Source organism: Malurus melanocephalus, unplaced genomic scaffold (genome assembly GCF_030028575.1).
Source record: "Malurus melanocephalus ecotype Western Australia unplaced genomic scaffold, MMel_1.1 scaffold_1416, whole genome shotgun sequence".
Lineage (NCBI taxonomy): Eukaryota > Metazoa > Chordata > Aves > Passeriformes > Maluridae > Malurus > Malurus melanocephalus.
In genome coordinates, this window is record NW_026624648.1 from 8,210 (window position 1) to 24,552 (window position 16,343).

General features: G+C 42.8%; 1 protein-coding gene across 1 annotated transcript; it reads left to right on the forward strand.

Moving 5' to 3' along the window:
* The first annotated feature begins 736 nt into the window (after nucleotides 1-736).
* On the forward strand, nucleotides 737-16,337 carry MAJIN (membrane anchored junction protein). Its single transcript, XM_057387885.1, has 7 exons — nucleotides 737-854; nucleotides 5,740-5,785; nucleotides 6,857-6,932; nucleotides 9,352-9,477; nucleotides 10,826-10,857; nucleotides 11,648-11,757; nucleotides 14,144-16,337. Exons 1-7 carry the CDS (start codon nucleotides 754-756, stop codon nucleotides 14,229-14,231), a joined length of 579 nt encoding a protein of 192 aa, XP_057243868.1. The 5' UTR covers nucleotides 737-753; the 3' UTR covers nucleotides 14,232-16,337.
* Nucleotides 16,338-16,343: the final 6 nt, after the last annotated feature.

Sequence of the window (16,343 nt, forward strand, 5' to 3'; positions counted from 1 at the left end):
TCGACACGGGTCAGTCCGCAGCCCCAGCCCGGCCCCGCCTGAGGGAAGGGCTTGGTGGGCGCGACGGGGCCGGTGGACGCGGAGCGGCGGGTGTCCGGTAGGTGCTGGAAGTGTCCGGAGGCCTTTTAGGTTGCCCCGGCCTTGGGAAGGTGGCGGCATGTCGCGCCTGGYAGGCCAGACGCTTGGCCGGCATCCGCAGCGGGGCCGGCCTCTCCCTGGCGGGCCTGGGCTCTCCGCCCCACCCCGGGGGCAGCCGGGCACCGCTCACCGCTGGTAGCTGCGGCGGCGGCCGGATGGCACCGGGGACGTGTGATGAGGGTGGGGAGAAACGAGTTCTTGCGGGCCAGCCTCGTGGGGCTGCGGCGATCCGCGGCAGCTGGGTTCCCCTCGCAGCTGGTGCCGGTCGCAGGCCCCACAGGACTCTGCGGGGAAGGCCGGGCGGTTTGCCACTCCGGGGCACGAGGCCAGTAAAGCTCCAGGGACTTCGGCAGGGACAGTTCCATGGCAGCGCAGCTGAAGACGAGGTGGCTGTCGGCTCCAGGTCTGTTCTCAGATCCTGCTCCAAAACACGACGCTGTTGGAACAGACACTCAGATCAGCCGTTTGCTGACTGGTAGATTTATTTCTGCAGATGTCCCCTGGAAGAACAGTGTATAATCTTTTCATATGACRGAATGAGGTGTGGTGAGAGGTTTTGGGAATTAATCTTTGACTCTCCTGCTTTCCTAGTCTGRCATTCAGGGACACAGGGAGATGCCGTTGAAACCATTCACCTATCCATTGCCTGAAACAAGATTTCTTCATGCTGGCAGGCATGTGTACAAGTTTAAAATCCGGTATGGCAACTTCGTCAGGTATGTGTGTTCAAGCCGAGAAGCCAGCCTGCAGTTTGTTGACTGCATGTGGCAATGAGTTAATACAAGACCTTAAATTCAGATCTTGAGGGCTCCTCATGCTCTGCTTATTTTTCACTGACCAAGAAAGTGCTCATCTAAAATTTGCTGCTGCACTTTCACATGATGAGTAATTAAAGCTGTAGCAAATGAGGCACGGTAAAGACCACACAACTAAGCAAAATTGTAGGGGAGTGTTTATTTGCAGTGCTAGGTAGCAAGAGGTCACTCTCTAAAGACACTTATGCCTTTACAGTACAACTCTTTGGTTTATATGAAGTTATTGGATACATATGCATTGGGTTTCACAATACGCCTATACATATTCATCACCTGTCCCTGCTTCCTATGCTAATAAGTCTGCATGTGTTTATGCATGTATCTTGTCCCTTGGCAGTGGTCTTCAGGTGATGAAGTACCTGAGTAGTCTACCTCAGGGCGGGACCTGACCTTTGGTTCTTGCACATGCTTTCTGGCTCCTTGATATCAGTCCAAACTTCTGGACTGGCTTTTACTGGTTTGAGGGTCCAAAGAATAGCACTCAGTTCTGCATGCTTCCTTCTTACAATATCTTACCAATATGATTAATGACATCTTTATTGAACTTGTGTTTCCCTAAGCAGTACGATGTATATTGAGTTCCAGCAGAGTTAGCTAACTTAAGCAGTTACTATTAACTCCTTGGTCCCCTATATCAGCAAAGTCTCTGGTTTCTCTATCTTGTGTGAATTTTATGCTTTGGTGGAAAAGAGTCACTTTTTGCAGACAGTATTTTGAAATTCTGTAAAGTCTTTAACTGAGAAGCTTTAGAACCTTTGTAATGGTGTAATGCTATATAGCAACTGTGCTTCACACAGCTTGCTCACTGCAGTGGAATGAGGGAGAGAACTGGAAGGGTAAAAGTGTAAAAGTAAAACCTGTGTATTAAGATAAAGTCAATTCCATAAGTAAAGGAAAAGACACATGTAAGCAAAGAGGGATAGTGAGTTGAGTTCATTCACTGCTTTCCGTGGGCAGGCTGGTGTTTAATCTTTAGAAAAGCAGGGCTTTGTCATGCATAATGCTTCCTTGGGAAGACATTTGCCATGATGGTCCCCCTGCATTGTTCTTCCTTGTGTTTTATTCCTGAACATGACATCCTAGGGTCTGGAATATCCCTTGGGTCAGCTGTAGTTAACCATCCCATCCTTGTTCCCTCCCAACTTAATGTGCACTCCCAGCCTGCTCACTTGGTGGGATTGTGTGAGGAGCAGAAAAGCCCTTGGTGCTGGGTAAGTACTGCTAAGCAGTAACTAAAGCATCTATGTGTTACCAACACTGTTTTCAGTACAAATCCAAAACATGGACWCATGCAAGCTGCTATGGAGAAATYTGACTTYTATCGCAGTCAAAACCAGCTCTATRTGCTATGTACTTACTCCTTGATGTTACCAATGTGCCTTTTGCTGGCAGTGCAAAGTAGTGCTGGCAGTTCCAGTAGTCTGGAACTACCACAGTTGGTGTGTGGGAAGAGTGTTTTGAAGCGCTCTCACTGGCTKCTGGCAAAAGATGTTTGTTATGATCTTGTGACTTTTTTCCTAAGGTTCCCTTTCCTTTTTTTGGTACTRCTATTTCAGATGATTTTGCAACAAGCCTGCCCTGTTTTGAAACAACAGCATGCAGGCAKAGGGGCTGAGCAGGCCTTCAYGTRTAACTGCCTCTCTCAGTTTCTAGAARGCACTGTCGGGGCAAGACTGAGAAATGAGAGAGAAAGGACAGTGCTTTCATGTAAGGAAGAGAAAAGCAAACAGCCTTTGGAGATGTGGGAGCCAATGARCAGGGCAACTGTSAGAGGTAGCAGTTGTGRTAAGCCTCAAGTAGGAGCTTCTAGTTAGTAGCTAGCAAAGTAACTAAAGCACTGAGTAGTCTGCTCAGATGATGAAGATGTAGAGCAAGAAAAGAGAATGTTCTGCTAGCAGTGAAAAAAAAAAGATTTTCCCAAAGAGTGTTGCTATGGAGCAATTAGCTCATWTCTGCTGGTCATACACAGAGATGATGGGCAAATGCTTTTGTGAGTGCGCATTACCATGATCAGCTCATACAAGGARCTCTGGAGCTTTTAGTTTGAGAGGGTACTGAGAATCCTGGAGGAGACAAGCTGCTCAGGTGTAAGTACAGTGCCTCAAACCAGGTGCTTATAGACGGTATCCTGCTGAAGGAGGCTGTAGTACTCAAACGTACTCTGTAGGTTTGTGGTTTGYTGCTGTCTCAGCATCTGATAAACCATCACTAATGATAGTATTCTTAAATATTAATAAAAATGCCCAAGGCTGTGACTCAGCATATCTGGCTCGGCTCCTTGTGCACGCCCTTCAAGGCTGTGATGAGCAGAAGATCAAAGTGGWTGCCTTCAAAGACTTTTGAAAAGTCTTTTAAACTGTTGAGGTTAAGTTTCTTTTCAGATGGTAGCAAACTTGGAAAGGATCCTTTTGGGCTATCAATTATCCCTGCATTAGAGAAACAGAAGAGTGTTGTGCCACCCCAAAACCCCTCTTTTCAAGTTGGTGAGGTTCCATCAGGACTAAAATGCCAAAGCCARGGACTCAAGCCTATAGAGTGGTTTTGTGAGTGCAAGTGAATGTCCTTTTGCAGTCACAGTTGCACAGATGTCACCAGCGCCTTGGTTCCCTYTGTTGCTGGCYGYTGTTGSTGCACAAGAGTGGACAAGAAGGTTCTATGAATATCATACCAGTTAAGAAGGCTCRGGGCTTGAAGCTACATTTGATGTCATGACACACTTGTCTTCTTTTTTCTTTGTGAAGTATGCTGGCTCTTTGGAATTCTGCTGCATGACTTTATTTTAGGACGAATTGAAATACAGTTGTTTCTTTTTCTCATTAACATTTTGCTGGAATAGTGTCAGATCCAGGAGGATTAACCTTTCTTSTTTTATTTTTGGTGTTGATTTTGGAGAGGAGTGTGTGTTGTCCGTCTTGTGCWGTTGCAGTGTTCAGAAGTTCCTTGAAGTGTTGCTCTTGTCTGTGACTAAACTCTTTGTGCCAGCAAAACTTCCTTTGGAAGGCACTGCCAGCGTGTGGGTGCATCACTGGACAGCCTGTGGGTGTTTGATCTCCTGATGGAATCTCCAGATCTCCAAGAGAGCTGTGCATTGGTTTGAAACTGGGATTCTGTCATTGTCCATGTGCCCCATGGTTTGTGGGCATTGCAACATCAGTTCTTGCAGTTCATTGCTRTACTTGAGGGAAGAGGACRTGGGACTTTCACAGCATATTTTGTGTTTCATGRTAACTTGTGGGATTGGCAGTGAGCTCAAGTTGGTATTCATATCAGCATGATCAAACATGGCAAAAGCAACTCCTTTTACAGGGAAACCTCCTGAAACTCTCCCCCTTCATGTCATGGTTGTGGTGAATAGGGGATACTTGTTCAAAGCATCTGGATTCACTCCCAATTCACAAGAGAGAGGAGGGGTGTAAGTCCTAAGTGCATACATAGCCTTGAGCCCAAAGGAGTACCATCTRTCACCTGTAGATCTGGGAAGTGAAACTCCTTTTTTGCCCAAAATAAGATGGTAACCAATCTGAGGACAGGTTTCCCAAAGAACATTGAAAGTTGCAAAAGCTGATCCCAGCTGATGATAGACCTGATAACCTACCTTTCAGCAGGCTTTTGATAGAGTAAGGCCATCTTCACTGAAGGTCTTCTCCTAAATCCCTAGAGAAAACCAGGTAACAGTAAAGGTTCTTCCCTTTAAAAGTTTGAGAATTACTCCATTTTTGCTTCACAACACTACAGGCTTAAAAGAAAATCATGCCCTCCTCTTCCCATCCCTCTCATGCCCTGATCCCAACTCAACCAGTGAATCCCCTGCAGTCAGATAGCAGGTCTGACATCCTTGTCATTAGTGCCTGGATAGTGCCTTGCCTTCTTCCATTCTTTCTACCCTCATTTCCTTGGCACCATGGCAGTACCCTTTCCAGAAGGATGCTTTTGTTTCCCTGATGATTCATAACCMTAGCATAATCCTTGGGTGGGTGGTATATGTTCTGCTTTGGTGCTGAATAATTCCTTTCATCAAGTCGTTCCTTATAGAGCCAGAAGAGAGCCTTTTTGAAGGRTAAGGTGAGTTCTTGTGTCTGTTTTCTAGCCCCTGAATGGGGAAGATGTGATTGTGGCTGCCTGCCAGACCACAGACCAGAGAATATTTGGTTGCCAGGACTCCTTGTGCTCCACTTTATTTACTTATTTCCAAGTGACCTTTATGTAATTTGTTTATTTTTAATAGGTTCAGATTTTCTTTAAGACCTTCTCTCTCCTTGTGCATTTGATTATTGGCTGGTACCTGGCAGCAAACAACTTCTGAGAAGATAGCTTGCAGAAGCTGTAGTTTGGGAGCAGTTTGAAGTAGGCAGTACACAACACCCAGCATCACAGGGCCTAGCTCCAGTGCTGTGAAGGGCCATCCCTCTGCAGGTTTGCACAGGAGGGGATTAAGTCCCTTAAGCAGAATGTCACCATAATACAGGAAGACAKGGGGACTATTTTGAGGGCATTGTGTCAAAATAACATCTTGAGGGTACTGAGGATKGATTGAAGAGATTTGATCTCTCATCCACACACAAACAGTCACACAAGAAAACAAGTGGATAGAAAGTTCACAAGGAACAGTCCTTGTGRATAAGGGATATTTTTAAGAGTAATATATTTGGAATTTGTTTGCCTGCTAAGTATTTTTTTCCTGTTTAGTGAGAGTGATGTTTTGTTGCTGTTTAAACTTTATGTAGCTCTAAATGTAGCTTCGTTGCATTTTKACTAGGATGGTTCCAACTCTCTCTTTGTTTCACAGCTCTCCCAATCTCAGTCTCACTGAAAGTGCTGCCAAGGAGTCAGAGGTAGGAGCTGAGGCAGGTCCATATAGATGGGTGTTAAGCTGAACAAATCTTACGCTTTTTATGGGACTGAGAACATTTTGTCAAATGTGGCATTTCAAGTGTGAGTAATGGGGAACTTCCCTRGAGAGTCTGAGGGTGAAAAAAGAAGACAAAAATGAAAAGTTTTCCTCAACAGGCACTGTCAAGTTGTCAGGCTTGACTAYCTGTTAAACTAGCTTGTTTTTTCAGGAGCKGTAGCAATRCTGGTGAGCTGGCTTGATGGAGGCTGATCTAATGCTAAATTGCATGTGCTTTTCTTGCAGCTGTGGAACTGGTGAAACCAAGTGGTGTTATTTTAATGATGCTGTTGCTTTGTGTCCGAGCACAAACTGATGGTCGCAATTGATGAGTTCTGTTGTTGTCATCTTCTTCCTGAGACAGAAGAAAGCCCTGTCATTAYTGAGAAATTGAGACAAATACGCTGCCTGCTTAAAAATACTCCTTCCTATTATCTAATTTTTAAAAATCTTCAGAATACAATAATAGCATTAAAACATTACTGAAGAAAATGTGCTGATTTTAAAATGCTGTGAAGAATTGGAATTTTTTTTCACTTTTGAAAATACTAGAAGGTATTACTAGGAAAAGTTTTGTGTTTGTAGAGCAGGAGTKTGTTGGGGCTTAACTGCAGTTCCCTTGTAACTGATTTGGGTCAGAGAAAGAGGAATATGTTTATTTTTGGCACAGGTAAATGCTATGTGTATTTTGCTGGGAAAAAAAAAAAACCATTTTTTAAATTTAAAAGCACACCTCCACTTTCCACAGTAATTCTCTTATGTTAATTCAAGATTAAGATACTCTTTCACTTAAATTTCTATGAGCCTGTCAGTGCAGTGCACTCRAAAATGTTGGGGGGGAGCGGGGAGAAAAAGGAGATGAGGGAAAGTGGAATATCTGGAACTTGGTCTTCCATGATTTATGCAAACTGTAAAGTAATGTTAATTTTTTCCCAAGCCTTGAAACTGTACTTGACAGTGGAATTGTGACTTTGCTTTTAATATTTTTCCTTTGTTTATTTTTTATTCTCTCCAGGAAGTGATTCGAGTAATCCTTGGAAATCTTGATGATTTACATCCATTTTCTACAGACCACTTCACTGTCTTTCCATGTATCCTTTCTTTCYTACTCAGGAAAGATTCAATGACAAAGTTGGGCATTGCCTAATTCAACATTTATATGTTGGAGTGTGCAGATCTTTAGCTGGATTAAGACTACTTTGATCTTTGCAGTTTGACATTGGCTGAAGGTATTCTGACCACCTCCTCAGATGTTGCCTTCACCAGAGAACTGGATGTGACAAGAGTGTTCTGCTGTGTTTTCATCCAAATGCCCCTGCATTCCAAGTTAGGTGTARCCAGAGCAAATGAAGGTGTATATAAAGTGCCAGGAAACCCACCTCATGGGCTTGCAAGCACAGCCAGTCCATTGTTCCCAAAAGTTCATAGAATGTAAAACCCTCCTTACAGGCTCAGCAATGTTGGCCCGTGGGTAGGGAAGCTCACAGTGCTGTTCTTACAAGGTCCCTCAGGGTTAAACCACCATGAGCCTTTGGGGATGGAGGGTGGCAACAAGTGTGAGTCTCTGCTCATGTCTCCACAGAGATGGCTGAGAGAAGCAAAAAGCACCTCTCAGAGTGAGCTTTGCAAGGAGCAGTAGCTGAGCTCRGATAATTGGAAGTCTAGAGAGGCTTTTGAACACACAAAGCCTGCAGGAGTGTCATCCAGTTATCCTGGTCCCCTCTTCAGTGTACCTCTTTGAAGCCTAGAAACAAAAAAGCAAATGTCATCCACACAGTATTCACCTTACTGTGCTCATCCCCCTCACTCCTGTGGGATTAGTTAGCAGATCTTTCCCATCTTCCCTAAAGTTTGCAGAGTCATTGAGCTGCTGTCAATCTGGCCTGCTGGTCCCCAGCAGGCTGTAAAAGCTCTGAGCAGTTGCATAGCATATTTGTATAGAAGCTGRTACTTGAATATGGGCATGCACAGGTTTTGAGGAGTGTAGTTTCCTGGGGTTRTACTTTTGATGTTTGTGTAAGTGCTGAGACATTTGAGATTGGATTATTCTAGCTAGCTGTACTACAGGCTCCTCCACTTTCTAGSTGTTTTTTCATAAGAATGTGTCAAGACTGGCCTTCATTTTTTTTTCTGCCTTATGCAATTGGACAGAATTTAGCTGTGTCTACTACATATTCTGCAGATTAATAATTTAAATCAACAATAATTTGGTTTAAGAAATTGTAACTGTTATATTTCTGTTGTAGTTACTGTAGTGTAATGTGTTAAGAAGAAGTTACTCTTCTGAGGCTCTTCGTTCAAGAGAAAAGTAACTCAGTTAAATGATAGGGTTTTCCAGTCCTAAAGATGTGTTAACTTTTGGATCAGATCTAACATCACCTCCTGTGATTCTGAGTTCCCAAGAATAATGAACATTCCCTTCCGTCTTGGAAGACTGCATAATTCCTCCTAATAGCAGGAAAAAATGAGGCCATCCTCCTTCTCTGTCCAAAGCAGGTTCATACAAAAGCAGCTTATTCCTGTTACTGTCAAGARGAGAAAGTAGCCAAGAGGATCATTACACAGGAGACACCCAAGCCAACCAGTTTACTGGTTTGCTTCTCTAAAGCACAGCCAGTTTTGCCTGTGTGTTGAGGAGTGTTTGATTCACAGACTTGTATTTCTAGAACTTGTAAGTCCATCCAGATGCTCAGCCAGCACTTGGCCTGGCAGAGAACTGTGAGCTCAGAGGCCTGGCATGGGGARTTGTCTTGCAGTTAGTGTGTCAGGTTTCTCTCTGTATAGGGACTCTTTATTAATCACTAGCTATGAGTCCTTCAAGCCAAAATCAGGCRATTTCATTCCTTAAAGGAACTGATTGTATCAWTGTTTCATCATCTTCTGTCCCTGGCATGTTAGTTTCCACAAGCAAATGTGGACTTACATTATTCATTTCACCCGTTTCTCCCTGAGATCAGAGCTGTGTAAGGAGACTTATGTTCAGGACCATTTGCTCTTCCAAGCATGAGCTCCTGGTTGTAAGAGCTGCACCCACATGAAGGAATGGCTGTGACTGTGATGGTTGTCATGTCAATTATCTTTTTTCCCCCATTTTGAACTGTGAAGTAAATTAAATGATGCTTCTATGAATCCCAATCTTTTCCAATTTTTAATTAAAATTTTAAAATAATTCCTTTTTACTTAGGGAAACTGCTGATGGGCTTTTTATTCACAGGTTTGGAARAGCCTGGCATTTTTTTTGCAGGAGGGTGTCAGGACTGAAGGCAAACTGAGTTAAGGGAACAGAACACTTAATACAGGTGACTGATGGGGCAGTGTCATCTGGATAAGTGCTTCCTGTATGTATTACTGGTACAGTTTCACAAGTTCATAGTRACAGGTTGTATTTGCTCCCTTGTGCACATGTGCAGTGTGCTGTGACTTTTGAAGCTTTAGAAGACATTGWCAGGTAGGACTCATACTCCTTTGAAATGTTAGCACTGTGTTATTAAGTCTTACMATTCTTCTCAGATTTGAGTAAATGGGAGCGAATATCAAAGATGAAATTCAAACATGAGAATGTCCATCTTGTGCCTTATCCCTACATTTGCACATTGTATCTAGAATTGAACTCCTTTCAGCAAAACATACCTTGTGGTAAGTCACTGGTTATGTTTGGGTAATTTCTGGAAATATCTGTGATCTATGTCTTGCTTTTCTCTTCTCCTTCACCTACTGTATCTTTGAATCAGAGAGAACAAAACTGCATGTGGCATGACTGTACCATGAGTTTGAAATAGAGCGTAACAGAGTGTTCTTTATTGTCTCATATTTATTTTCTAAAATTCCCTGATTTTCCCTTTGTCTTTCCAACCACTGCTGACAATTCAGTTGGTATTTTTGTGAAGCAGTGCCCAATGGCTCCCAGCCATGGAGCCATTTTAATGTCAGTCATTGGGCTGGAGCCAGTACGTACATGTATATGAAACACATGGTTTTCTTCTGTGATCTTGCCTACATTTGTTGACATTGAAYATCACACTCTTTGTTTGGTATTTTGCTARAGAAAGAATGGATTAAAAAAAATGCATGGTAGAAATCATGGGGCAGGGTAGAAATCAATCACCAAATWTACACCTTTTTTGTAATTAGTAAACTTTTTCACCTCAATAGTGTCTCATTTTCCAGGTTTTCTRTGAATTCTCTGAACAGCCTCAGGCCACAGCTAAGGCCTCTGTGGGACTCTGTGTGGGATTCTACATTTATACTCCCCTGCTGTGAAAACTGAATATTCTTAMTATTTGCTATTTTGATTATCAGGCTCTGAAAAAAGTTGCTGGGTTTTTTTATGACTSCTTAGCAGATAATGTGATCTTTATAAAATGGCCARCTAGTAATTTCTTAGTCTTGCCCATTTGCATTCCCTGTCAAACATACCATGTTTGGATGTAAAAACTTCTAACCACAGGGAGTACACTCACTTCCCTATGCACCTGCTCCAGTATTTAATTGCCCTCTCCAGACAGTTGTACAGCATTGCTAATCTAAAATTATAGACCGTGTAAGGCACTTAGACTTTCAGACTTGATGCCTCAAATTTCTCTTGGTGGGGATTTTTCTTCAGGGACATATGTGTGAATCCCATATGTCCTATAGCTGGCCAGTATTCTCTAGAGGCTGTATTCCAGGTTTCCTTGTATCTGCCATCTGGTGCCCAAAGCATAGTGAGATGCTAACTGTTAGTCAGGCCTTTCTCTTCTGAAGACATCTTTGATCTTATCAAGACAAGCAATTGTCCCATCYCATCGATATCTGGTGTTCAGGAATTATTGTTCAGAAAGAGTTGTATTTGACAGTTTTCTGTTTCAGCATATCATATGCAGGTGCAGACTCTTACAAGTTTCTCTTGTTCATGGAAGATGAAGTGCAGTGCAAAAATGTACTTTTGAGTTGGTTAAAGAAAGTCCAGTGTAAATATTTACCAAGTTTTATATCTCTGTTACAGGTAAAGAAGTAAACAAGAGCAGTGATGAGCTTGTAAGTTGTGCATTTGGTTTTGATGTTTAATTTATATTCTAAGTATTCTTGAGGAGCAGAATGTAGGTATTTTGGCAGTGCTACTACTATGCTGCTATTTAGTTCTCCTACGTCTAGGAGTTTTAGTCAGTCAGTGTAAAGTGGCACTGAATTCTCACCTAAAACCATCCAAGGGGAGAGAAGTTCTCCTGGCAGTTCCAGTGGGCTTGGAATGCAGTCCTCTATCAGGACCTGAGAGCCTGCTGTCTTCCGTTCTGTGGATGTCCTGCAAGCCTGACTGAGTGAGCTGTCCAGTGGTTTCTTCACTGGAAGAGTCTGTGAAGTTGATACTGCTAGTAATTAAGTAATTCCCTAGGTACTGTATATATCATAAACAGCAAAGTTAAGCTTATTTGGAAGTTTTTGTGTAATGAGAGCTCAGGGTAGGTTTATTTTCAATATGGGTAGGTGTCTGAAGATGGAGTGAATTAATGAAGAATAATTCAAATCCAAATTCCCCCAAAGAACTTTTCTGTGTCTGCATTCCTGCTACTTACATTCCTTGGCAGTCCTCTGAAAATGGAGCCTATAGAATGTCCTATAAAAAAAATATTTAGTTTAAAACAGTTGAGCATAATTCTCTGGCTGACCTCCCAGTGCTTATTTTAGTCCTAAATCCCTTTTTTGGTTTTCAGTGTATGAGCAGGAACAWTTTTTGCAGAATATGAATGTATATTAACTATGAACCTAATTCTAAAATAGAAAAGTCAAAATAAATTGTTATCAATATAAAATTTGCCATGTACTGAAGGTCAGGAGGAGAAATGGAATGTCAGAAAGTATGGCAGTGGAACAAGCAGTGAAGAGGAGGAGAATGGAAGTCAGAGCTGAGACTTCATGCCCACAATCATGTATGGACAGGTCAGTTGCCTCCAAAAGAGCCTCTCAGGACATGTATTAGTATTTTTAATGTTGTTTGTACCTTCCTCATGTTTCATTTCTGTGCAATCCTTTGTCCCATTTTTCTTCTTTCTCTTCCATAGGTTACATAATCTAAGCATCACTGCTCATACTGGGAAAAAAGGGGTCCTGTACTATCCAAGTTCCTAAAACATTGACCAGAGCTCTGTCCTGTTTAACTCCTCTGTGTTCACATGACCTTTTCAGTCACAGTGAAGTGACAGTTCAGCAGCCAGACAGAACAGTGCTCTGGCTYACACACCTGAGCCTGGGACAGCAAGGGAAGAACTGGAACCAGTTTACCACCTGCCTCCCAGCCTGCTCTGTTGAGCCAGCTGACGAATGTTGCCCTCTTGGCTTGAGTCTGATCACAAAATTCATTGGAACTTGCTCTTTTCCAAGTTCTTGAAAGGTCTTATGAAATTGGACTTGTGTGTACACATGAGTATTCTCAMACTACTTCACAGTTTGTTTCTTTGGTAGCTAAACTTCTCTTGGAGATTCTTAAGCAGACCTATCTCTGGATTTCACAGAATGGTTGAGGTTGGACAGGTCCTTTGATATCATCAAATTCAATCCATCCTACTCAAGCAGGGTCACCCAAAGCAAGTTCCCTTAGGTCTTGAGTRGACTCTGAGGGTGGAACAGTCACAACTGTGGAGTTGCAGTGSATGACCACAGCTCTAGTCAAAAAGCTTTTCCTTGTGTTTGAATTTAATTTCATGTTTTGCAGTTTGTGCCCTTGGCCTCTTGTCCTGACATAAGACAAGAAGGTTCAGAAAAGCCTGGCTCCCTGTTCTTCATTCCCTCCCATCAGGTGTATGTTGATAAGATCCCACCCAAGTCTTCTCCAGGCTGAACAGCCGCATCACTCAAAGTCTCTCCACTTAGAAAAAGTTCCCCRATCCCATCATCATGTTTGCATCATGGTCCTTTTCTGGGCTCACCCCAGTGAGTCCCAGTCATGTACTGGGCGTCCAGTCCAGWCAGGGCACACAGCGGGGCCTCAGCAGCCTTGAGCAGAGGGGASAGATCACTGCTTGGGGGCAGTGATTTGGCAGAACTCTGCCTAGTTCAGCTCAGGGTGTTGCTGGGCASCTTCAGCATGAGGGTACAGGGCTGCCTTATGGCTACCCTTGGGCTAAATTCTTGAGTATCTCTCTGAGACCCAGTGTTAGTCACAGGCTGGCAGGCTTCTCTCTTTATAGGGTGTGTGTTTTTTTCTCAGTATGTGGCAAACAGTTCTAGATGTGTCAGTGGTTGGAAGTATTTATGTGTACCTTTCCTCTCCAGGTACAGACCATATCCAATCCAACTCAATAAGGCAACCTTTTGCCTTACATCCTGCCCGATTCCSAAATGTGTTTGATGCACAGATATTAACAAAGTCTGAAGGCAGTTCTTTTCCTGCTCATACATACATAAATGTAGTCCTTTAATCCCACCCCCATCCCGCTGGCCTATTTCTAGTCATGGTACAACTGTTGGAAATGAGGGAGGATGAGCCCAAGATTCAGAATGCCTTTTGATTTCTTTTGGCCAAGACACAAGTTGTAGATTAATAAAATACAAGGTCAAAAAAGGCTATGATCCAGTCTGGCAGTTCTCTCTAGGTCCTGTATCTTGCTGCAGCAGTTATGATAGAGCAATTTGTAATTCTTAAGTGTATGCTTGAGTTCAAAATCAAATTGGTGAGCACTTGCTTCAAGCCTTCTGTCATTTTTTTTAGTTACACTGTTAGACTGAAGAGATCATTCAGGCTGAATATCTTCCCTGCCCCAGGAATGTGTCTGCTGTAGTAAGACCAGTCTTTTGTCTTCTTTCTGGACAAGCTCTTTTGCTCCTTAATTCTCTTGGGGAATTGGGGTTTTCTTGGGGTGCAACTGAGTGTTGAGAAATCAGAATCTCCAAGTGACCTTCCCAGTGATACTGATCACCTCAAGGAAAGCTGGGATTGTTTTTCTCCACATGCATCCCTTCATACTTCCCCATACAGTTTCCTCTGCCATTTTAATGCTCCATGACCAAGTCTTACAAGACCTTTCTGTGGTTCTTTGCTAGCTGCCCCTGTACCTTGTAGGATTCACAAACTTTCTCAGCTACCTGCTCATCCCAACTTTCTCTCTTTAACTGYTTGTTTGTCTTAGCAGAAAAGCAGAATGATTGCATATTTTCATTTTTTAAGGAAGACTGAAACATGAGTACAAATACAGATTAAAGTGATATACCTTACTGAGTAGAGATACTAAAGTCCTGGTTTCTAGTGAATTACTTGGAGTAACAGTTTACAAGATTSCTTCTTTTTTTTGACTTCTTGTAAAGTCAGTTTTTACTTACTTATCTTTAGGACTGAAGCTGAGTCTGTTCACCAGATGAGTAAAGCAAAGCATGGATTTGAAAAGGTAAGCTACRTATTATTCAAAAAGAGAAAATGACACTTGTTTAGTCCTGGACCCTTACAATGGCAAGTATAAAAATACCTGCAAGTAATTTGTCCCCGTTTTTCCCTGCATCACCCTCATAATTTTTGACATTTCTGACTCCTTACCAGACTTAGCAAAAGGATGAGTTATTTTTTTTGAGACAACGTAAGCTTTTCTGACTATCAAGCTAKGAGCTTGGGGGTAAGCTCAGCCTCTTGAGAGCTGAGCCTGAGGAATGTCTTGCCTTTTCTCCAGGACTCCAGTCCTCTGTCATTTCAGATGCCCCTTTATGCAGAACTCCATGAAAAGCCAACAGTGGGTGCTGGCATCTTGACACTGGCTTTTCTGTGACCATGTGCCTCTCTGCACCAGTGTCCTTCTCTCTGCTGATGGCCATGCAGGCATCACTGTGTTCCTGAAACAGTGCCATGACGTTTCTCACTATGGCATGGCACCAGAAGACAGATTCACAACAGGATTTTTCCAGAGGGATTGGTCGTTGCTCTCTAAAGCCACTGTTCTCCAAAGACCTTGTTAGGAGGAGAAGATTTTTTCTCTTTTAGCCCACAGGCTCCAAGGCTGCTCTGATAGAACTGCTCTTAAGCATAYCCTAATGCCTGTGTCCTCCTGTCTGCTGCACATCCTCCTAAATATRCTTCATCCATTTTCTGGATAGCCATCCTAAATTTAGTTCAAATCCCTGCCACACTGTCACCTTTCTGGCCTTTTTCCCTTCTCTAACTCTTTGGAAGAGTGTCTTTTCCAAGGAGGCAAACACATTTCTCTTGGGTTTGCCCACAAAGGAAGCCCAAAACTTTCATTCAGAACGGGGGTTTTTGATAGGTTTGTTGGATTTTCAGGATAGGAGGAAGACTGCCTGCTAACTCCTTGGGAGCATTCAGTAAAGAATAGCTTCTCTAAAACAAGCAGGTTTCTTTGTTTCTAAAACATGCATCCCTTTTTTCCTTCCACCTCTGCTTACCTTTGCAGTATCAGTGACGGGTCTCTACACATGCCCTCTCTGGCTTCTTTCCTCAGGTACTCAGACACTCTGTTGGTGAGAYAAGGGTCATCTTCTGAAAGATGCTTTTTTTATTCCCACTTTTCTATAATCAGTGTTTCCAGAATTCCTCTGTTGCTGGCATAGTTTTCAAGGCATTAGTCCTTGAAAGCTGGAGCTCCAGGTTAGCACGTTGGACCCTGAGAATATGGCAGGTGACAGASATCACTGTAAGTTCCTCTTGTGCTAACTAATGTGGGAAGGCACATCTTGAGCACTTTCCAGTTAAACTGGAGCCTGTGATGCAAAAATCAACTYAGCAAATACCACCTTGGGCGAGAAGAACCTTCTCCAGAATAGATGTTCATRCCATCATGACTTGTCCTTGAAATAGCACTAGTTAAGGCACTGTTACACTGAGAGGGTTGTCCGGACACAAAGTCTTCTGTTGATGAACACCAGATCAAGTGTCACGAGTACTGTGTGAAATCATGGGCAGAAGTCCTTTTCCTAACATACATTTTTAGAATATGGCAGCCAAGTACTTTTGTGTCATGCTTTCCATTTGGATTTTGTTTGGGTTTGGATTTTTTTTTTATTCGGGATGAAAAGAAAGATTAGGTTTAGGATAAAAACATGTCAATATCTCCTGTACTTTGTTGGAGTTTATCTGGTTGTTCTTCCAAGGCTCTTTGCTCAATTTATCAGCAGTATATGGGTTTGTTTTCAAATCCACCAGGTATTTTATAATGCTTCTTAAGAAGGGAAGGGTCTCATTAAACAGGAAGGAAATCTGTCTATATAGTACATGTGGGATTGACTTTGGGACACTGGCACTGTATTTGGAATGAGGAGCATAGAAGTGCCACAGGCACATGATTGTTCAATGGATTGCATTTYCAGCTGTCACCCAAATGTCTCTCAGGCCTGTGATGGTGGCATGTGATCAGGRTGAATGTGGTCAAACCTGCCTGYCTTTCTACTTACACAGTGCACCAGTGAAAGTCAAAGAAAGATGCTCAACCTGTCACTCCAGAGAATTTTCCTAGCTTAGTTAATGCTCTCAGATCTCAGGCCATCAAAGGTTTGGAATTTTGTGTTAACATGAGTTTTGATGTGGCATT